Below are 24,879 nucleotides of genomic sequence, written 5' to 3' on the forward strand. Positions count from 1 at the left end.
ACTGTAAATTTATTTCATGCAATAATTTGTCAGCTTCCTTAAAAGAAAAGCATTGTGATATACATTATAGACTTAGAATAGAACCTCAACAAGGAAGTATTTTTAGCATGTAGCAATGAGCTTTAGTTGTAGTATGTGACATTGGGAATTGTACAAGTTCCAAAATGGATCACTATCAAAGCATTAATCGTAGTGGTGAAGAAAGAAACGGTGTTCATATACAGTTTGTTGTGGCCTAATTTTAAGGCCTGTGGCTTGAAAGAGATAGAGAGATTGAGAAAGACAGAGAGGGAGAGACCGGGAGCAAGATGAAACCATTTGACATTTATAATTCTGTCCCTAGATAGTGAATTTGCTTGGCGGGGAATTGTGTGTGTGTGTGTGTGTGTGTGTGTGTAGTAATGTGGTGGTGGGGCATAGCAAGGACAGAGAGCAGTGGTGCATAGAATTATCACTTACATTCCTACCTCAACATTTTGGAATTGGAGCATTTTGGATCATAATCATTTTGATATGTTCATAAATCATGTAGCTTCAGGAATTTAGAAGGGAAATGTGTGGCCCAGTTCTGAGAATTACCTGAAGGATTTTCACAGCTGCTTGATATTCTGATAGTCTGAGTCTGAGTCTTGTAGTCGTGTTTTTCTTGTAAATATCATTGGACGTCACTGCAGGGCTGTTGTACTTACAAAAGATAATGGAAACGGGATTGTGTGATGTTTCTAAAACGAGAATTTGCCCTTTATACTGATTATTCCTGCCTGGCTGTTCAGTAAAATGAATTGTCATTACATTCATGTCACTGTAATGAATCATTGTGAGTTCACACATTTCACGTATACTTACTAATCATTATATTTATTAGACAATCATGTAATTTAGACATGTAATAACTGTACTGCACCTCATTCCATACTCCATCTCTGTCTCCACCCCCTCTCTCATTAGAGCCCATTTTGTGTGACGTGGGGAGTTTCTGTGCGGTGACCAGCTGACCTGTGTGTCCGAGAGCTGGCTTTGCGATGGAGAACCAGACTGTCCAGATGGTTCTGATGAGGTTCTGGACAAATGTAAGTAACCATTACACCAACCCACAAAGCCACAAAACAGACCATTACGTCAACATTTCTGCATTGCCATGTCTCTATGCACCAAATAATCAGCATCAACCTGCATGATTGTTCCTCGCTTTATTTAATTCCAGGTTGCACTTCACATGCAAAGTGTGGGGAATGATAAGGAGATAAAAGTGTCCCGATTTTAATATTTAATTGTATTCACGAAAAGATTGATCAGTTTATGCTAAAACCTTGTGCCCATTTGCTTCATGTAGATGCAGGACATTTCTAGAAGGGCTTAATTTATTACGGATTCCAGGCACAGTGGGTCAACTATTCTCACCACTGGTATTCTATTATCATTTAGATTAATCATGTTCGCTCTGTTTTATTTATAATGCCTTAGAATGGATTCCAGGCGTATTTATCATGGGAATTTTGAGGAGCTCATTACCATAGATTATGTATCGATAGGAAATGCATTTCAATCAGTTTTTCACAACCAAATGTGCAGTGCAATTTAATGTGTTTGTAAGCCAACACAGACAGATATCACTTGAGTGTACTAACAGCACTCCACTGGCATGGGTAATTTTATTCATGTGCTTGTGCGTATTGGGCACCCTGAGGTTACTGTGTTGCTTACGATAGTGGAGTAAAGTCAGTGAATAAGATGTGCTGCCCCTTTAATCTAGGAAGCTGTTTACATTTTTTTTATCATGTAATGTATTTATCTTTTTTAAGTAGTTAGACAGTCCTCATCATATAGAGCTGCCAAGGACTGAAAGATTCACATTAGAAAAAAATGTCAATGTACATTTTGTACATGGCTTAAACATGTAAATTGTCTGGCTAAATATTAGCTATTAAATTATTAAACAAGGCATTTTCTCAAAAGTGTAGCTGTGGGGTAAAGTGTGCCATCTGCTTCAGCGTAAGCAGTGCCAGTAACTCAACTGATGTTGATAATAAGCTTAGCATTTAAATGCAGGAAATACTTTGGAAATACATTGCTCTTGTTATTGCTCATGTTAGTCAGTTTCTTTTCCAAAAAGCTGAGGGAGTGCTGGCAAAGAAAAAATCCACCTTTCAAAGAAAACAATCAAGGGTTTTGTTCCCACACTGAAGAAGCTGCCTCAGCCACACAAAGTCTGGACAACTACTAGAACGTATTTCATATTTCCCAGTGGCTTTGGTTTTTGGAATGCGATAAAAGAAGATATACATTTCTTTAGCCTGATCATTTTCGTATGCTTTATCAAGAGTATTTTTTCCCCCGTGAATAATATTAAACCTTTATTATAATTAGTAGTAGGCTAAGACTCTGAAGTAGAATACTTAAATATTTTATTTTATTTTGGTCTTATTTGATTTAATTTAACCCCCTCAGTTACCCCATTTTTAATTGTTATTAAGTCTTTCTATGGTCCTGCATTCTGGACACTTCTCCTCTAATTTCACTTGATAGCAGACATTGGAATTTAATTAAATGCATTAATTTCACCTCTATCTTGTTTCTCCTTGACTAGAGGTTAACTTAAGTAAAAGTGGCACAGTTTAACCCACACTGTGCTCTAACTACTTTAATTTATTCTCACCTTTTTTAGTCTTTTAGACACTTCATTAATTTTGACTCTTCGTAGAAAGGGCTAAATTTATTTAAAATCATCGTTCTGAGACACTGAGCTGGCATTCTTATTCATTGGTTAACACTCAGACCAATCTTCAAAGTAATTGAAATTTTAAAGCATCTTATTGCTTCAAAGTTGATGAAAATTGTTGTAATTGGCAAGTACGTCCCTAACTAATGTATCACTCACAGTGGGACTGTTTATATTATACTGTGTCGCTTCTGATATTCCTCAAGTAAGACTTTGTTGAGAACACCTTAAACGACTGTCTACTTGTTCTCATGTAGCTGAGTCTAATAATAAAGCGATACTGTAGAAGCTGTCCCCTCTTGGCTTGTATACGTGTCTCCAGTCGCTTCATATTAAGATGTTCAACTCTTAATCCTCTTAGTTCTATAATAAGATTCACCTGGAGTGTTTTTAATTTCTGAACCTAGCTGTAACCTGATATTAAGTCTTCGGTTTTCATCTTATAGTTATTGTTTTTGCTGTTCCAGTTTCTGTACTGTGCATATTACCTAGCGCTAGTTCCTAGCCCAAGTTCTGCCACCACAGAGAAATGTAATCACTGCATTCCCAGGGCCTCCAGGGAAGGGCAGCTGCACAATTTCAGTGCCACATGGCCAGCGGGGACCTGGATAGGCTGCCCATCCAGCCTCCCTATGGGAGCAGCCCGACATCTTGGGTTATCAGGGGAGCTTGGAGACAGCCCACTTTCCTGTAATGAAGAAAAACGTATTGTGATGACAGTGTTGGAGCTTTCCAAACCCATCGTGCTATATTGGTCAGTGGAGTATGACCCCTCATGTGCAGGGTATTTTTGACATGAGTTATGAGTAGAATGACCATACAGCCAAAATAATCCCTGTATCGCTGAAGAGAATTGCTGGAAAACTAAAAGATCACTGAGGAACGGCTTCATAGGGTTTTATTGAAACGATATGGGTCATTTCAGTGCTCTTCGTTCTGTTCCATATGCTCCTGCCTTTTGTCTTGAGCACAGTTTTCTTTATCAGGAAATACAAAGACATGCTTCAGTGACAAATTGCTCTACTCTTTTTTTCTTTCTTTTTTTCTTTTCCCTCCCTTGAAGTTTGAATTGAACAGAGAGGGTGAGAGAGATTGATTTTTGTTTTGTTCTCATTTTTGTTCTGGGCAAAACATTAACTCACAACACTCAGAAGGCGATGTAAGCGCTGAGTCACAAGGCGAGCGCATGATGTTCTTGTTTTTGAAGAGACGACAGCTGTTTTCTTTAGACATCTGTCAAGTTAATTGTACATTACTGGCCCTTAAACCCTTTTTTGATCAACTGTGATATAGTACCTGGATTAAACTTTTGCAAGAAGACAGGTTTCTTTTACTCGTAAAACTTTTTTTATTTCAAACGTATCTATCTATCTATCTATCTATCTATCTATCTATCTATCTATCTATCTATCTATCTATCTATCTATCTATCTATCTATCTTTTTCTAATTTCATCTCTTTTTTGTATAAAAAGTTAAGTATGCAAGTATTTATTAAGTATTCAACATTTATATTTAAAGTTAAAATTCAGCTAAATCCTCTATTAATGCATACCTATTCAGTAAAATTATAAATATACAAGAACATGTCACTAATGATTACAGTTATAAGCATAATAAAAAGCATATGTACATACATAATCTAATACAATAAAAATATAAATGTTATTTTATGGATCGATTAAAGCTACAATATTTAGTTTTGGACAGTATATCACCATCTACATTTTTCTGTCCGCTAAAGGTCCTCGGTTTAAAAACAGTTGACCGCAAAACTAAAAGCATAATCTCAAAATGTAACAACATTGAATTGAGGTTGTGTAGAATTAAAGGGTGGTCTTGCAATAATAGCTTTATTGTCGGTATCCATCTAAGATGCATAGAAATGCGTATGGATTTTATAAGCACTCATCTCAGGGCAGTTTCTTATGGCCCCTCTCATACTGAAATAAATGGAGAGTAAATGTGCCTATTCCCCAAGAGAACTGACACCTGCAGAAAGGAGGTTTGAGAGGTAATGTAGCATAGCATCTTGTTATTGAGGTGAGGGACAGGCATTCTGCATTATGCAACATTTACCTCACTGGCCGCCTCTGAGCGCAGAATGAAATGCTAGCAAAATAGACTGTGCGGGGGACATTTATGAGATCATCAGGTGACATTTAACTTGATTAACATCTTTTGAGCTCTGTTTCATGAGGACACATACAGTTCAGTGCATGTTGGAAGTGAAAATACACTGGGTAGCTTTGTATTAAAATACAGATTCAAAGATCTATATTCCTTCTAAAAGGTCCAAAACTACAAAGGTACTTTATTCAAAAGTTACTAAAATGGACCTTTTAAGGGTAAAAAGGTACAGTGATTTACATTTTAGCTTTTGTACCTTAGGTTACTGGTTATGGCTTTGTACCCTTTTGGTGATTGGCTTTGTTTTTAGAAGAGAGTGCTGTGCAATTATTTGAGGCAAATTTGTCTGGGAAAAAAATCTGGGAATGAGTTCAGAATGCTAAGTTCAGAGCATAAGCTGCTGTCATTTTTTTTTTTTTTAATGATTTCTTTATTGTCTCACAACATCAAGACGAACCAAATCAAAGCAGCTTATTAGTGCGACATAGTTTTTTCAAATGGAAATTTCATTGCTGGTACTTTCTCATTTCTCTCAGTTGTTAGATACAGTTATGTCCCGCATATATAGACATCAGATGGTAAATTTTCTATGTATATGCAATTATTTTAAATAAATTAACTACTACTAACTAATTAAAATTAACTACTAATTAAAATAAAAAAAGCACCTGTGCCTTTAAAATTATGACAAATTGCCCACAGGCAACAGATTTGTAAAAGCAGAAAGTGGTACATTCCTTACTAGGACTTAAATATAGTTCAATTGGCATGTACTTAATCAGATTAAATATGATTAAAGAGTAAAATGTGTTTTCTTCGCCTCATTGTGGCCATAAAAATATATTAAATAAATGCATACGAGTGTGTATAGCATATATATCATAACTCCAGACATCCAGGGAGTTTGGCATGTAAGCAGGGAGCTTTGGAGATGATCCTTTTAATTTAGTGGGAGCCTCTGTGCTGTGAGAGCCAAGCTGATTCACTTCCTGTGGATGATGCCATCTGCTTGGGGGCAGCAAACAAACAGACAGACCAAACAAAGGCAAAGCTTTCTTCAATGTCTGTGTGTGAAGCATGCAGAGTTGGGTGCATCTTAAATAAGTTGAGACTTGATTTTATTTTCTAAATTAGGAGGTTAATTACGCAGTGGATATGATTATTTTATGTCCTTTATTGCTTTATTTCAGCTAAAAATCATAGATGAGTCATACCATTCAGATATTTTCAATTATCTTTGTAAAATCTTTTATGCTACGATAGTCTTGGTAAAGGATCACCATAATAACACTTTTTTATTTAATTTAATATGTTTTATTTTAATTTCAAAGGGGGAAAATACCATAGCTTCTAAATTGAAGAAATAAATGAATTGCAATTAATTAAAATGTATTCCAAGTGTTTCTTATTTCTGTCTCTTTAATTACAATGTTTTAAGCAAAACATTTTATTAAGACCCCAAAAATACAATTTTGTCATTAATCACGTAACCCCATGTTGTTCCAAACCCGTAAAATGCAGTTCTGTGTTAGATGCAAATGAAAGATATGATGTTTGTACAATTCAAAGTGTCAATATATGCACAAGACGTATCTTCCCATTGCGTCTAACACAGAACTGTGTATGCTATGTGTGTTCACAGAATGCTCTCCAAAATGGCGCCACGATGATGTTACAGGGCCAGATTGTTGAATAAAGTCGCTATTATTGTTTTCTTTTCATACAAAAAGTATTCTCATAGCTTCATAACGTTACGGTTCAACCACTGATGGCAGATGGAGCATTCAAACTATTTTTCTACACCCTGACAGTGGTAATTGTTTGGCAGTCAATGGGAGAGTCACAATTCTCCCGACTTTCATCCAAAATATCTAAAATTGTGTTCTGAAGATGAACAAAGCTTTATGGGTTTGAAACAAAATGGGGGAAAGTGATTAATAACAAAATATTCATTTGAAGTGGAGTAACCATTTAACAGGAATTTCCTTTGATTCTCAGCCTTATACGTAATAATTCTAGCAGTTTATTCTATGTATTAACTTATCTCTATACTATTAATGCTACATCAGGTCTGGTTACATTGAGTTTGTAAAGATTTTGTCATACTATATTTTGGAATGCACAATGTTTCTTGGCAGATATTGTGCCTCCATAGTTAGAGATTCTTTTTCTTTTCTTGACAGATCTTTGAGTTTCACTGTCGTCTTCTCTCTTTCACTCCTCCGCTCCTTTTGTTAGGGACAAAATCACTAGCTTGTCACCAGCAGCCCTGTGAAAAGAGCATATTTCAACACCTTGACAGCTTCGCTGTCACGATACCTCTGGATGACATCAAACTACTAAAGCCTACATTAGCCCCCTGCTGTTGTCGAAGAGAACTCTGTTGGTATACGCTAAGCTTAGAGGCAGGAGAGCAAACAGATGGTTTTCATTCAGTGGGGAAATTGTCTACTGTGAGGCACAATAACATGGGGACCTTCACCTTCCGCAATAATGATGAAACGAACACCTCGTCTTTGTGAATAATTTGTGCCTGTATGTTATGTGGCAGCGTGATCCCTTTCAAACACGGATCCTCAGTTAAACAAACAGAAAAGTCTAGACGTATTATAAGAGCATGTTTCAACCAATTGTCTGTTATGACTAGCGTGTTTTCTACAAAATGTTGCTTTTGTCAGAGCTACTTCATGCGGATTTCAGATAGATCCCTAGTTTAGCAAGTTAATCAAGCTGACTTTGTCACCTTAAGATGATCTGATCTCATTAACATGGTATATGGTAGGTTTGAATATGATATGCAGTGCACCAATCAGTACGATCAAATATAATATGTAAGGAGTAGCTTGCTAATGAAGTCACATTGCAAATGACCTTATGAGATAGAGAACAGCCAATGTCATGATTAATTTGTGAAGACCTACAGTATATGAATCTATTTCTTCTACAACACAAAGCTTTGAAGATTGTTTTGGTCCTGACCACATTGGACCTCATTGACTTTTATTGTATGGGCATTTTAACTTTGAAAAAAGTACAAACAGCATCTTCAGATGCCAGGAAGTGGTAGACGGTTCGAATGGACAACAGTCATATTGTATTCAGTGACAGTCACTAAAGACATGCATTTCAGCATTCATTCAGCGGTTTGGGTGACCAACATCCCTTGAAGGCAAGTCAGCATAACAGCATGCTGAAAAGCACAGTAGTCTTATTTTTTTTTCTAAAGGGCCGGATGTGAATCTTTACAATTATTAATGTCTCAGAATCATTTACTCTATGTGAATCCTGTCTGCTATGTCTGTGGATTTCTTTACCCCGAAATTGCATTCTCTTGTGATTTTTATAGAGTTGGGACCAAGCCAAGGGTTATTCTGTGTTCATGAGTACAGTACATTTATTCACAGAGTAATGGACTGACAGACTGGAAAACAATGCAGTAAAATATGTCCTTTGCAAATAATTGTTTGCAGAGAAGTTGTTTTTTGGCTCTGTTTCTCCAAAGAAGCTATGCATTATTTATGTGAATGACATTAATACTAAGGTGTTTTCCCTGGAATGGAGCCTGTACGGCGATCTACATAACAACAGACATCAAAAGATCGGGGTATATAAATTCTATCGGCTTTGCTATGGATCCAAACACAAAGCCTTCTGAATGCATCGGGTCTTTGAAAGGGACTGAATAGCAGTGTTTAAAAATGCATGGAAGTGTGAATGTGCCGATTCTCCTTCAGGGGCTTGGGTGTGATGTATGGACACTTTATTGAGCAGTGAGTGGTTTTGAATGTGATGTATTAACAGACGGTACATTGGAAAGCATAGCCCGGCGGAGGAAGTGATGGCTCCATTTCATAGGATGTTGATTACATTACTCGGTGATGATGAATTAGTTTAATTAAATCCAACCAATGATTTACAGAGGATACATGCCAATATGCAGCAAGAAACAATGGGCTCTGTGCATGTTACTGCCCCGTGGACTTTTTAATTGAAGTTTCTGTCCTTTTTAGGGAGGGTAGGGAAGCTGTGGTGCAGTGGTTAAGGTCCAGGAGTCGGTTGCACCAGCTGTAACTTAGCCTAGTTTTGACATAAATGGGCACTAAGTAAAAACTTACACACTATTAAATATTTTTCTGTTGCACCATTACACTTAGTTGAAATGTAATTCTACTTATATGATAAATACTTACAGACACGTCTGGTCAGGAGTAACGGTTGGAATAAAATAGCAGACTGAGTGAACTGCATTAATATGCTTTTCTTTTACCCAACAACCTTCAATATTTTAGGCATGCATTGACTTCATATTAAGAGACAGAACAATTTGAATGAACATACTTTATTTCATTTTTAGCGCGTCTTCAACAGCTCATCTACAGTGCTCCTCTGTGCGCTTCAGTCCTGATCCTTATTTATTTCAATTACAGTTTCTGAATGTTATTTACATATAAAAATAGCTTACATATAGACTAGTATAAATGTATTGTTTTAAATTGAAACTTGTTTTTACCGTTGGTATATGTGAGGCAAAAGAAGTTAGAACGGTGGAAGTAAGTAACAATAAAGAATTTTGCATTGTTACATTTAAAATACATTTTATTTTTTACTTTTCAAAAGTAAATCAAAGATATTTAGTTGAGCAGTCAATTAAACAATAGTACATTTGTTTTAATCAGCCAAAAAATATAGCTCAAAAGTAAATCTGAGCATTTCACTAGGCAAATGTCTCAAAGTCATAATCATCATCCATAGGCCTTAATTAATCTGTCAGCTCTGCCATTGAAAATCAAACACATCTTTATTTGAAATTACCACCTAGACTTTAAAATCCAATATGTTTTCATTAGAGCCCCATATAGTGTATGGACATGGGAGGGGGCATGTGAAATTGTCCTTACGTTGAGATAACAGATGTGGACAGTGTGGCCTGAAGCTAATCTCTTTGACATTTGAAGATAAACCCAGGTGGACATGGGACCGAATGCCACTGCTTCTCTGAACCAACTTTAAGAACATAAAAACTCTTCACCCCATGTAAATGGCAGATATAGCTTCTGAGAGTAAAGGAAGGAGGGAAATTACAATGCTTCTCTCTTAGGACAGTGAAAAATACACAATGCCACAACACCTACGCCACCTTGACAGATTGCTGTACTGTTGCCAAGAGCATCAACAAGAGGCCGATAGCTAAAAGAGCTAATAAACAGCATGAAACAAGGAATTCAAGTGACATATTTGTACATAACCACAAGGGTTGTGGCTGCTCAGTCAAAGGTGTTACATTTTCAGAGTACTTCAATCCTTGTTTATATGAGTGATTTTAAACTAGTTTTGTGTATCCTGAAGGAAATAACCACTGTTTACAAAAGCAGAATTTTTTTTTTCTTCGCAGTTTTTTGGAAAGTTGTAGATTTTCAGCTTTGCTTCTGTGTAAATGAAAGCCAAAGGTTATGACGCTTGGCACATGTCATGTTTTCATATTCTGAGAAATGCCTTTGAGACTCTTATTCTGAAAATGTCTGACAGACATACAGGTTTGGAAAGACCCGAGGGTAAGTAAATAATGATAGAATTAAAATTTTTAGTTGATGTATATATTTTCAGTAACAAACTAGAGTGGCCCAGCAGTGCGCAAGACAATGAAATTAGCCTAACACTGTAATAATAATAATAATAATAATAATAATAAAATATATAACCCATTACATTTACATATAATATAAAAAACACACTAACAGTCGCACAATAAAGACGTTTTTTGCATTACTCGTGCAGCTTCTTTTGCAGCTTCTTGTACATAACATTGTGTAGTCATGAGGTGCTAGTTCAACTTTTTAAATCCTTCTACAAAACCTGTAGTTAAACTTAATCTGCCTAGTTTAGGGATCTGTGCCTTTGTGCATACAGATATCTTCACTGCTAAATAGGGATTGTGTTTTTCAGCAATAGTGTGCACCCTTACTTTTCAGAGGAAAACATTTTAAGTCTAAATTCTCTATAAAAGTTCTTTGTACTTTGGTCTTTTTTCTACTTGTAAGAAAATGTGTATTTACTATTTATTCAAGTCTTTGAAGGGACCTAATAGTCTGATACTTAATTTCCATGATCTAAATATTGTAAGATTAAAATATTTGTTATTAATTGATGTCAAGTAAGTAGGCCGCCTTGAATTATAATGCTGTTAGATTATGATTATACATTCAGTGGCATAAAATGGTCTTAAAATTACAATAGTATTGTTCTTCGCAATTATTTATGGGGCAATATATCACACAACAAAACGTTTTTTTTCATGACAGGCCTAATTATCACGACACAATGAAATTAGTTTGATTTTGATGCATAGGAAGTGCAGATGGAAATAGGTTGTTTTCACAAGTAGTTATTATGTGCATTATTATATATATATATATATATATATATATATATATATATATATATATATATATATATATATATATATATATATATATATATATATATATATATATATGCATACATGTGTGCGCATTGAGTGTGAGTTTGTCAGAATTAATTCAGTGATAAATGCCACATGGTGTAAATAAGATACTATATTTGTCATTTCTAAGATATATATTTATAATCAAACTTCACTGATTATAACAGAACATTGCGAGATTGCAATAAATAAAAGTGAGTGACAGCTTTTAGTGATTACGGTGCTATTTGCTCACTTTCTAGGCTATAATCAATTCAGAATTTCAATAAAAGCTGCTAAAAAGCTGTTGCCAAAGGCCACATAGCCTGTACATGAAGCAAAGTTTCAGCAGTGACATTTACTCATATAAATGCGGGATTCACTTTCGAAATAGCTTGTTTGCAATCAGGGTTAGTGGCTTAGCCGATTACCACCACCTCGATGGCTCCTCTTCATAACACGTCCAACATATGTTTTGGTTTTCTTTTTGCACATTTCTCTTGTAATAGTGTATAAACCAATAAAGTACTGCCTTTCCTCCATCTCATCCATTCTGCTTTTCACTTCCTGCCCTCCGTATGATTGCAAACAAGCTATTTGACAATGTGCACCACCAACATGAGTACTACATGAAGGGTGTCTACATAAACAGTGAGAAAGAGTTGAGGGTCAGTGTGTGGAATAAAGACAATTGAATACACATATAAAATACATTAATCTACGATTTCTTGCCAGACAAGAAAAGGCTTTTATTGTGCTCTTGTTCCTTTTCATAGCTGTAAAGGCAACCAGCACGCTTGTGTTTGATTTTCTCATTTTCATTCAAGCTTTGAGGAGATATATATTCTTTTAAAATCACTTTAAAGTGTTGCAACAAAAATATTAGCCTTATTTGCATATATATGAACAATGCATCTAGGGGCTTGTGCTCTTGTGCTATATGATGATTAAATAACCATACTGAGGCCTCAAACTCCGAGAACCCCATATGGAGGCCCATATGATCTCTCTCTTGTGAAAAATAGACAGCAAATAAACCGTGGATGGAGCCATAGGGTTGTCTTTGAGGAATAACCATTGTAGAGTTGTCTTTTGGTTTGTGTTTTTATTGGACCTAAGGCTTTTCTTTGGTTCTTAGAGATATTGGTGAAAGTGGAGCTCAAAAGGCATGCCCAGGGACCTCATGTACTGCCAACAGTTTGCTTTCCTGTCCAAGGTCAGTTTTAAACTGGCTTTTCTTTCTCGAATGCCATTGCACTGAACATTTCAAATGTCACTGACCTAAAGCAAGGGAGGGAAAATAAATACAGTGTCTGAGTAACTCTGTGTAGGAGAGAAAAAAGTGATTGCAGAAGTAAGGAAAGAGGAAAACACTCTTACCTTAAACAAGAAATTACTTTAATGTGGGAGTTTAATATACAATGTCAGCAATCTTGGAAAAAATATACATTGGCGGAGCCATGCACATAATCATGGAAGTATAATTGGTTTACATAGGGCATTCAGAATAGCAATATTGCTCTATTAATTTGTGTATCATTTAAATGGACTGCCCATTTACAATCCACTGTTACCGTACAGAAATGCATGAGTTAAAACAGGGTTATTTAAATGTGTTCTGGTTTATTATTTTTATTTATTCATCTGGTTTTCCTTGGACTTTAATTACTATTATTTACAGGTGTAATAATAATATTAGTTTTTGCTGTGATTTCAGAATTACTATTGAGAAGGAAATTTAGCATGTTTTGGCAAAAAAACCAAAAACAAAACTGAAATGCTGGCGTTGTGACAACCCTTGAGCTTGCCATGAGAATTTTTTAATCATTTTCCTCAAAGAATTCATTATTTTAGATTCCTTGATTAAGGAGGTAGAATGGATGATTTTATATGAAAGCCTTTCGTTACACATTAAGTAGATGGATTAGCAACTCCCAGCTGATCTCTCTTCTTTCACATCGAGAAAAGTGGGTAAATATCACCATGGTTTTTTAATTAAAAGTAATATGTGAAGGAAAGGGGAATGGTTTATTCTGGCAGTGGACTATCTTTAAAGTGACACTACAGCCATTCCAGCAAGTTAATGAAAAGGACGAAATTCTGTTCGCTTGTGGAGGCCCTACTTTGTATGGAGCAGGAGTGCAGTCTCCATCTGTATGCTTATTGTTCAGCCCAAATCATTTGATTTCCTGAGACTCCTGGTTTCTTTGGGCAACTAATTGAGGCTCGTATTTACATTTCATCCTGAAGGCCTTTTACCGCCAGACAGCTGGCGGAGCAGAAGACCTTGAACTGTAATGAATTCTAGTGAGATAATGTGTGCATTTGTAAAAGAACTTAAAATGTTTTATATATATATATAGGGAAAAGGTATCAGTGCAATTACTCCAACTTCGGTCTATAGCTCCTCTTTAGCACCGGAGGTTGAATAGCAATTTAGAACTTGAGCCTTCTTCAGACTTACTTTATAATGCATTATTCAGTATGCTCAGTCCTGTTGGCTGTTTTTCTTTTTCGTAGAGTGAAACATGTAACAAATCTCATGGCGATTAAACAAATAGCTGGGAAAAAGTGTACATTTTTTTTCAGTTTGAAGTTGACATACAGTGCACTGTGCTATGTACACTTTTAAAGTAATAGTTGACCCAAACATGAAAATTTGCATACTCACCTTTGAACCATCAAGACGTGGATGACTTTGTTTTTTAATGAGAACAGATTTGGAGAAATTTAGCACTAATTAACCACCCAACCCATAATCAATGAGTTTCTTGTTGTTTGTTTTCATGTCTTTTATTTTGTAATTTGGTTCACGCTGTCATGCTTGTGAATGTATTGTGTTCTGATTGTGTTTATTGTCTAGTCATGTGGTTTTCAGTTCTGTTTGCCAATTGGTTGGTTATTGTAATGCGATCTGTATTGTTTGGTAGAAGTAGCTTGTTTGTTACCATTGTCCTTTTGTCATATATTGTAGTTGTTACCCACTGTTGGTGAGTCCAGTCTGTTCATGCCAAGTCTAGTCAAGTCAAGTCTTGGATTATGTTTGTATTTTGGATCACTTCGTAATAAACTGCATTTGAGTTCTCACCAATCTCACCTCCAGCAGACTAATCATTACAATTAGTTAATCAACTGACATTGTGTAAAGTCAAACTCTCCATTTTTGTAATAAATTAATCAAAATGTTTTCACCTTCAAGCTGTTGCTCGATACAAGTCTTCTATCCATAATATTGAATTTTCCAGTGAAACAGTTGTCTTAAATGAATCAGGTGAGAAATATGCACAGTTCAAACACTGTTCTAAAATCAGCTCTAAAGAGTGAAAATCGTTCTAAACAAATATGCTGGTGTATTTATTATGGATAATGGACTTGAATTTTTGGCTTAAAGCAATGATTTAAAGTTAATGCTGAATTCGTTTTTTTTTTTTAAACACGTAGCTTTTCACTTTACAAGACATGTAAGTTAAACTGCCCGAGGCATAAATGTACACAACACATTTACTTTAGACTGTTATCCAATCTCCAGGTTTTATTTCTTTATTTATTTTTTGTGACAGTTCTCCTACATGCTAGCATGATAAGCATGTGTTTTCCGCCTCCGCTTTCATGAGTTTTCTCATGATGGAGGATGTTTCACCGCGAGTGCTATCTGGCTTCTAATTCGGTACAGGGTGAAGAGAAATAATTTCCTATCATCCCTCAACTGCACAGACGCCATCTGTGTTATCCAGCACGGTGCATCTGAAACTCCTGAATATTCATCTCTCCCTCTCATCTGATTAGATTAGCCCCCAATCAGTTTGTGAGTGGAATGATTTTGTATTTGACAATGCAGTTTTATTAGGATAATCACAGTTTGTCACAGCCCCTCACTCCACTGCGTTAACAGAGCAATGCATGTGACACGGGCCCCTCGATTGTTTTGCTGCTGTATTTACTCATGAATAATGGAGAAGCGCCTCATGAATGCATAATTGGAGAGATGTTTGCCAGTATATCTGTACAGTTTTAATTGAAAATTAGCATGGCTATTAATCAACATATTTGGGCCCCAAAATCCCAGTGACACTGTTAAATCTGCAGAGCTGTGTGTGTATGTTTGTCCAAGGATTGAAACAAATGTTTTAATTGAAAAGGCTGTCCTGTATCTTCTCTTCCAGCTCTCTGAAGAAAAGCCACGAGGTTGTGAGGTTGATTAGCCTGCCTTTTGTACTCACATTTGAAATATGAGTATGCAAAGTTGAGGTCACTTACATTTGACTTTCCCTAATTTAGAATATCCTTGGGGCTCGGAAAAAGGTGGTCTGAAAAAAAAAAAAAAAAAAAAAACATTTCGGCACATTTCCATGACCGAGAAAAAGAAAAATGTCTGTGAGAACAATGAGGTTCTTGCGTGAAATGTGAAAAGCATAAATGTGCATCGGCGGATAAATCATATGCTTGTTATACGTTAAGGGATGACAATCCCCCATTAAACGACCTCCTTAATTACAGCGTCATTTTATCTTATGAAGTCTAAATGAAAGCTGATGAATAACCTCGACTCTTCTGGAGGATGTTTTCAGCGGTGTAGGATCAGAGCTCGAAGGAAACTGGGACTCCGGAGATTTGTAAGAGGTCCTGTCACACGAGCTATAAATCTCACACTAAGTGGCTGTGTTGCAGTTATGGTAATTGATACCAATGTAGTTAAGGTGCAATGTGACATATTCACAGTGTGCGAGATGGAAGTCGATGTTTCACTTAGACGTGTTTTATGTGTTCTTGTGGCTGCTCAAGCAGATGAGGGTCACCTATGTGCCTCATGAATCTTTAAACAGCTGCTTGGTGCAGCCATGTCAATAGATATCTCTGAGGCTTTGGCTCCGTCTCTTTCTTTTCGTTCTCTCTTTCTCTTGCTCTCTTTCTCTCATGTGCAGAGTGATTCAGAATAGCTGCATAGCCTGCATGTGAACGTCTGTTTACTGTACAGAGTAATGCCTTCAAGTAAACACATTTGCATTTGTGGCTGCGTTTACAGACTGTTGATGTATTTTTTTTTTAATGGAGAAAAGGGCTATTTACAGCAATGCTATCATTCGTTTTATGCAACCTGTTTTAGTGAACTTCATTGTTTATCTGGAGTGCTATCTTTGAATATTTCTGCATAATGTTGTTTCTGCAGGGTTTTTTTTGTGACATACTGATTCTAATCATTGTGTTATATCTGTTTATTTAATTTTATAAATGTTAAATCTGTTAATTTTTATGGTTACATGTTCAGAACTTGTGTGTGTGTACTGCATATAGTAAAAACGTAATATTGTGAAATTGTACTTAAATTCTACTTTATTTCTTCTATATATTTGACATTATAATTTACTTCTGTGATGCAAAGTTACATTTTCAACAGTCCTTCAGTCTTCAGTACTGCACATCATCAATGTTGTCAGTGTTTTGCTGATTAATGTTTTTCAGGCGACTTTGATCAATAAGAGACATTTAAGTTAAATTTCTACACTTATTTGAGAAAGAAATATTTACATATTTACTGTCACTTCTGATCAGTTTAACCTGTCCTTCAAATCTTCCATTGCATCTTCCATCCTTTACTTTTACAGAAAGTGATGTATTAGCTTTGAGTCGTTAATTAAATTAGCTTTCATTAGGATAGGAAATAGGAAGGTGGAATTGTACTTGATAAACCTGTAACCATTCTATTAGCATTTCTCTAAAGAACCACAGACAGGAAATGGTGCTGAAGGAAAGTTTTTAGCACAAAATGAAATCACTCTGAGGCTGGCAGTGCATTTTAAGCTGAATTCAATCAACTGGGTTGTTTCCCATTTTCATTTGCATCCCTCAAAGCTTAGCAAATTAAAGCAAGTGACATTTGTCTGAACCACGTAGATTAGCATAAAACTGTCTTAGCAGTTATTAAAGCAATTACTGACAATACAGTGAAACTGTGTGGATGATATGTTTTTTAGCTAAAGTCACACCAGACGTGTATGCCAACCATATTTTTTTTTCTGTTCTTTAGGTAAGGTGGAGGTGATAGTCAGATGTCCTCTAAATCACATACAGTGCATCGGGACGAGAAAGTGCATTCACTTCAACAAGCTCTGCAATGGGGCGAAAGACTGCGAGGACGGTTTTGACGAAGGAGTCCACTGTCGAGGTGAGTACACTAGATTACAATGTCTTTGCAGATAGATACTTATTTTGATCTGCCAATATCAGTAAGCTCACTGTTTGGCCACAAACAGCTTTTCTATTGACAGCCTAATGCTGCATATCTTTACATAAATTGGTTTTACGCTAATGGAAGGCAAGCAGGTGAATGACGCCACAGGTGTGATGTTGGACACAATCAACTCTTGTTCACAATCATCCAAACCACAATAACAAGCAGGTGGAGCCACCTGGACTCTGTGATATGACAATACCGACTCAGCAGTTGGCATTGGGCAGATGCCCGTTAGTGGAGGCAGCACACCTCAGGCTGGCCAAGAGTGCGACCTTTGGTGAACTGGAAGAGTGTGGCACCCAGCTGGGCAGTGCCAGGAGCAGCTGATCCTGCCCTTTGATCCAGAGCCTGGCTGAAAACTGGCCAGTGACCCATATAAACAACACCAGATTATAATGTCAGGTGGATTGCAGGGGTTTCCTGCAGAGTTGAATCAACAACATGTTTTTCTAGACTTGAGACTGGTGGAAGAATAGTAATTACTTTTGTATTGCTGGAGAAATTAGACTTACATGCTGTTAGGTTTGATTACTGAGTTGTATCCAAAAGCTTTGTTTTCTTTCTTCCTTTCTTTATTTATTTCTTTTTGAAGCCTCTTTCCACCTTAGAAACTTGTGACGTTGATATCTCACAATATGTGACCCTTTTTGCACAATTTTGTTATTTTACAATTCTGAAATTATATCCTATTGCATAATAGTTTTAAGAAAAGAAAGTCATCATTGAAGAAAGTCAAAAACATTGAGGTTGAATTGTACTTGATAAATCTGTAACCAATCTATTAGCATTTCTCTAAAGAACGACAGGAAATGGTGCTGAAGGCAAGTTTTATAAAAGGAAAGTTTATATATATATATAAATTATTGTTTTTACACTAAGTTATTTCACATTTTATTTTATTTGCAGAAACAAACTGCCATCATTTATTCATAATAAATATTAATATAATTTTAATATACATAATTTAATATACATTTTATATTACCCTACTCTCAAAAGACAACTGAGCTGAATTGAGTTCTGTTTTGAAATAATTAAGAACAATTTAACTGAGCTAATTGTCAAATATGCACATATTTAAGATGAATTGTTGGGGTTTTGCAAATTTTATTAAAAGACTCTAAATAGAATTATTTTTTATTACAGATCTTTTACTGTTGGATACCACTTTGGATCCCCCAAACTGACTTTGAAACAGTGAAAAGCGTGATGTTTTGTATCGTCCACATTGGTCTATACACATGACATTATAAGCTGAATTACCCTTCGCCACCTTATAGTATTAGCTCATTCGTGGTGAGCCAAACCTCTGTTTTCAGGTTTATCTGCCATAAAGGAGGGGCTGACCTCAAAACATCTTTCTCTGACAGAAGAACCAATCGTCTTCCAGCGCAAGGAAAGAGACCGGTCTAGTTCAGTGGGCAGAAAGATTAAGGTTTTGACTTGACGTATTGCAGATAAAGAGAGAGGTGCTCAGAGCCTGAAGTGATGTATCACAGAAAGTTATCCTCGGGTGTTAGGAAGCATTAAGAGACATTATGTTCATTGTTCTCCTCCTCCATTTGTTTGTTTTTAGATACAGCTAATTAAGCAATGAGTGCCTAGGGCAATAAATCCTTTTTTCATTCCACTCTTGCTCAGTTTGCAGACTTCTGGCTTGCCATTTACTTCACTGCAGTCCTAACGCAAATGTTCCTATTCGTTCTGTTTAGTTTTCACCTCTAAATTGATGTTTTTGAAGCTTGTGTGGAAGGAAAATTTCATTCGCTTTTAAACAGCGTGCAGATGTTAGTAATGATACGTAAGACAGATTCAGAAGTTGCACAGAAGTGGAAAGTCTGGACTTGTGTTTGTTGGTGATTTAACCGTCTGCTGAACTAAGCAACATAGCATACTTCATCAAAGGGGCTAATTGAATGAGTAAGCATTGGCCACTGAGGAGTTCATGGCCGAGACATTCGACATGTGTTTGCAGCCATACACCTGCAGACTGGAGGAAATGAGGTCACCGCAAAGAAGTTGGAGCATGGCAGCTGGGTCTCCGCTGAAACTTTCCCTCCCCCCCTAGTAATGAATATACATAATGAATCCCAGGAGAGCATTACACAAAACTGTGCCCATATGGAAGACAAAGACAGCATTCTATTTCACCTTCACACACTTCAGCAATTCTTTATTTTAATGATTGTCCTTCAGTGGAGTGGAGATTTCCAGAGATGGCATGAGAATCTTTTTTTTTCTTTTCCACCACCTGGCTGCCACTTTTTCACTGTGCAAAATCTCGCTTCTCTCAGCCAGCACTGGTACTTGACAGGTGGAGATGAGAAGAGGGCACATTTGAATTTAGGAGCTCTTAGGTAGAATTTTCAGAAGTTCCTCACAAGCTGTGAGCATACAAGTGGTAAGAAAATGGTGTGTGGTGACAGCATTGGGTCATAGTTCCAGGTGGTTATGTACATAAGGTCTTTCAAAGGGGCTGACAGAGATTATTTATGCTGCAATGAAACATCAAATTATTTTTTTTATAAGTAATAATAGTATTATATAGATTTTTTAGATCTTTATGGACCAGTTAGGAACAATGATTTTGAACTTTCATTTTATTTTACTTTATTTTTATATCCCTCTTTTGCTATTCTGAAAATACTTGACCACTTGACCTCATTAAGCTAAAATCTTCTTTTTTTGCTATCTTGCAGTTTTTTCTTTCAATAAATTTGATGTCTTTTTAGTCTCTCTTGAGCAGATTAACATGAATGTTCTTAAACCAGCTATGCTTAATAATCTGCATGGTCATGTAAGCTTGTTAAAACCACTTTTCTTTATTGATGTATGGTCACAAATAGCTTAAAAATAAACAGATCAATGGATCTTTGTGCATTATCCTGTTTTTCCCCCTCTTTATACAAACATGTTAACCTGTGTTCTGTCGGCTTATTGAAATATGATTTTGGTGCACCCTGGTGATTTTTAAAGGAGATATATCACAAACTTTTTTTGACCCAAAAAATATAAAAACCAGTAATGACAATGATTGATTGATTGATTTATTGGCTAATATTTTTTTTAAACCGACTATGTTAGAAGGAAGCTAATATTAGAACAGATTTCATTTGCATTGTCTTTATGCTGAAATGCAATAACAAATGAACACCCTTAGGTAGTTTCATCGATTGTGGTATGTGCTTGTATTATGTTCAGTCATTAAAAGGCAGCTCAAGATTCCTTTTCTCAAAAGCAATTACATACCAATTAGAGTAATTACAGAAGAAGAAAATAAAAAAAAGAAGAAAGCTTTTTCTCTTTAAAAGGAAGAATGAATTACTTAGTAGTTAAGAAGAAGTAAAAATAAAAAAAGTCATTAAAAGAAAGCTTAAAGTCTCTTTCAGTACAAAGGAAGTCTCTTCACAGCCCTGAAATGTGATTACAGAAATAATTCTCCATATGTGTTGCACATTAAAACTGCCAGCTTACTGTTGTACAGTTTTGATCCATTGAGATGATTCTCTCCTGTTTAAAGCAGGAACAAATCTATCTATGCTTAAAGACACGCAAAGCAATTAATCAAAATCCCAAGTTTGCTTTAATGATATCTAGCCTAATTTGATAATACTGAGATATTACGTGTGCCTTTTTCAAAGAAGAAAATAGTTTTCTATATATAATTAAACATTTGAATAGTGTATAATAAATTTAAGACACACATAATAGGCCAATATATATATATATATATATATATATATATATATATATTACAAAAATTTAAATTCAAAACAAATGCAATAACATAGCTTATGCCTAGGCAAATGCATTTAGACATAAGCTATATTTTAATATTTTATAATAAACCATGTCACAGATATATACATAATATACACAGTACAAAATATACTGTGTAATAAATCGCTTATATTATAATTACTACTCATTTATTAATTAATTAATTTTATTTTTTATTCGTTTTTTCTGACTTGATTAATTTTTAATTTACCTTACAAACAATTGTTAATTTATTATCAAACAAACGTGTGGAAACAGCATGAATCGTAAGTGAAACCCATAGTTGGTCAGAGGCCATTGTTAATAGATAACGCTGCAGCGTAATGTAACAGATGTACCTTTCCTCTCGCTTTGTGCAAAATGTAAAATCCAACAATTCATATCAAACACAACTGCAGTGTGCAAATGCCATTCCACAACTTTCAAGCCATTTCAGTTTTCAGTTTAAAGAAAAAGTGGAGTGCATTCACCTAGACATAAGCTATTAGCATATTTATTGAATTTGTTTTGTGTAATGATATGGAATATCATCCAGAACGCATTAAGCGTTCCCCTCGCTAGCTGCTGGTCATTTTCGGATGAAACCGATGATGTTCAGCGATGCCGTGCAGTTTGTGGCCTTTCACTGTTGTTTGAAGATGGCTCATATTGTTAGTCTCAGTGTGTCACGCACCTTTCATTATCAGGCTACCGTAAATGTGAAAGTCAAGTATCTCATTTGAATAGTATAATGACAGGGTAGCAATGTGCAGTTGACTGTGCTTCCTTTGGGGATAGTCCTAAACTGTAATGTAGGGTCAAATTAGTGCAATAACAAGCAATCACCGTTGACTTTTTGACCCTTTTGAGTTTATAAAGGCATAGGCTAACTCTGGAGGATTAACCCGGGAACCAATGCTTCTTAATCCAGGATCCTTTGGTCGTTTTTAGTCTCATAGTCTGATTATTTTCACTAATAGGATTATCTAGAGGAGAAGGAATAGTCGTGTTGGTAGTGATCGTGCCACAGCTGGCTTACGGTTTTTATGCATGACTTTTGTGGTGTTTTTAACTGAAGGTTGTGTGATATCCCATGATGCAACTGAAATCCAGTGCACACCAGTACACGTGCCAGCACTGAAAATTTCAAGGATATAATAAGTGGCACATTGAAATAGACATTAAATAATAATAATAAAAATATATATAATATTTACAACTATTTAACGGTAAATGCTTGAGCATTTAACAAGTTAAGCTGTGACTGACTTAAAGCTTGGCTTCTTCACTGCTATTTTTTGACTTCTAAAAATGCCAGGCTTCTTGCATCAGTGTTTGATGTGCTTCTCTGTTTATACTGTATCGTCTGAATCATCTGTCAAATCATTACCTTTTGTAATGTTTTGAAATAACCCAATACAATCTGGTGATATCAAATCCAATTACAGCGTTACTCTTTCTTTGCGGGAAGGGAGGTTTAAAAATGTATTGAGATGCTAAATGATTTACACTGATGCTTTTGTCTTGCATTTTTATGGGAATTTTCATCACATGATTGAATGCAGAAGATAATTCGCAATGCTTATTGCATCAGGGATTGACATTTAAATATCAGTGCGAGAAGGCTCGTGAATATTCGCAGCTTGTACACTATTAAAAACAATATGTAATAATTAAAAAATAAATAAATAAAAGAAAGCAGTTAAAATGTAACAGTTTTGCACTTTTTATCAAATAATTGCAGCCTTGGTGAACATATTTGTATTGTGTTTATATCAAGTTTATTGCAATGCAATTATGTGCATGTTTGTGTATTTTCCATACGCAAACAGCTCTTGAAAAATATGCATTTGCTTTAACATCAGGAATGCATAGGTTTGGATACAAACTGTGTGAACTTTAATTTGTCAAGAGAGTACCATTTTTAACAAATCGAATTCCTCTCAGAGAGGTAGGCCTATGGCATGCTTATTAAACACTATTGCTTCTCCAATGACCATGGCTTGTGCAAAGATCAGCATCTTAATTTGGTCCCAGATTAATTAGGGGGCCCTGAAAACCAGGCAAATGATTGGATTAAGACAGACCTTGGAGAAACAAAGGCCATGAAGGTCTCCAGAGCCGGCCTGTAATTAATCCATACGGGGAAGTAAAATTACAGACTTCTGCTGCTCTTTCTTTTCACTCATGTTTGTGTGGGTGGGGTAATAAGTAGTTTTCAGGCCATCTGTGTATCACTTCAATAGAAGAAAGAATCTTCTCTAAGTTATTGATAAGAATAACAACTTTATATGTTCCGTGCCCACACATAGATTCTATTCTGCCATCCATTTGCCACAGGTTTTTTTTTTTTTTTCTACTGAGCTTCTCACTGAAGTAATTAATAGGTAGATCTGGTGGGCAATGCATAAACATGCATAAGAATTTATAGGCAAAGTTACATTTTCAGCATTTGTTTAGAAATCATTCATATGTGCTTATTTGGTGCTCAAATGGTTCACTTTTTCATTGTGTTGCTTCATTGCGTTCACCCCAAAATTATAATTCTTACAATAATTACTCGCCCTCTTGTTGTTCAAGACCCTTTTTCATTTTCAGAACAGAAATTACGATATTTAATTGAATTCATGAAAGCATGTCGAGAAAAAAATAGAATTAAAAAAACTCATTATTTTCCTCGTCTTTGTTCATAAAAAGTATTCTATTGTAGCTTCATGAAATTACAGTTTAACCTCTGATGTCACATGGACTATTTTAATAAAGTCCTTACTGACTTTCTGCATCTTGAATGTGTCAGCTGTGTATTCAGGGTCAGAAAGCTCTCAGATTTCTTGAAAAAAATATCTTAATTTGCATTCTGAATATAAAAAAGGTGTTACAGGTTTAGAACGGCATGAGGGTGAGTAATTAATAACATAATTTTCATTTAAAGAAAACTATTAAAGAAAACTATTCTCTTAATATTTTGAAAAGTATATACTTTTTAATGATTCATTTATGTATATAAAGATCTGTATAAACACAGTATAACTGCTATTTACAATTAAAACAATCTTTATTGGTAGTGTTCCTGTGGCTTATAATATGCCTTTTTTTAGAATGGCTATAAACAGAGGAGCAGAAACATATATCGTGAGGGTGAGTAAATAATTACAGAAATCTTCCTTTAAGACAATTGTTTTCATAAATGATTGTATTTTAGTCTATTTTGCAAGTCACAGGCCAACAAGTGAGCCAGGACTCCCGCTTATCTCTTGCAAAGTTTTCAAGGCTTCTAAAGTTAGTATCCGTTCTGTCCTTGACATTTTTCTGTAGGAATTTTAAAGAAAGGGTCCCTTAAAATGAGACTGTTCCCGCTTGGCTGGGCCATGGAGTCAACGGCTTACTGGCGGCCCCTCGTGTGGCAGCGTACCTTGACCTCGAGGACGGTTTGCGATGCACAAAGGGAGGCTGGCTCTGCACAGGAGAGACGTGATGCTGGATTTATGGCAGCGGTGACAGGGCACAATAAGCGTCAAGTGCGACTCGTCACGCGCTGCCAGCAGCATTCCGTTATCGCGCCCCTCCTGTGGTGAGGCTTCATGTGGGCCGGGGCGACAGT

At 35.8% G+C, this 24,879-nt stretch overlaps 1 protein-coding gene across 6 annotated transcripts in view; it reads left to right on the top strand.

Annotated features, from left to right (window-relative positions):
• lrp1bb (low density lipoprotein receptor-related protein 1Bb) overlaps positions 1 to 24,879 on the top strand; it is a 228,239-nt gene that overhangs the window by 65,862 nt on the left and 137,498 nt on the right. For 5 of the 6 annotated variants that reach the window (XR_006251816.1, XM_043249353.1, XM_043249356.1 and 2 more), the window contains exon 2: positions 17,313 to 17,450. Coding sequence is in view for 4 of the 6 variants with exons in the window: in XM_043249353.1 (XP_043105288.1) it covers positions 17,313 to 17,450 (138 nt within the window). In the remaining 2 variants the exon portion in view is untranslated. Of the gene's footprint in view, positions 1 to 948; positions 1,071 to 17,312; positions 17,451 to 24,879 lie in introns of all 6 variants that reach the window. The other variant, XM_043249358.1, reaches the window with a different exon arrangement.

This window comes from Puntigrus tetrazona, chromosome 9, assembly GCF_018831695.1.
Source record: "Puntigrus tetrazona isolate hp1 chromosome 9, ASM1883169v1, whole genome shotgun sequence".
NCBI classification, from domain to species: Eukaryota; Metazoa; Chordata; class Actinopteri; order Cypriniformes; family Cyprinidae; genus Puntigrus; species Puntigrus tetrazona.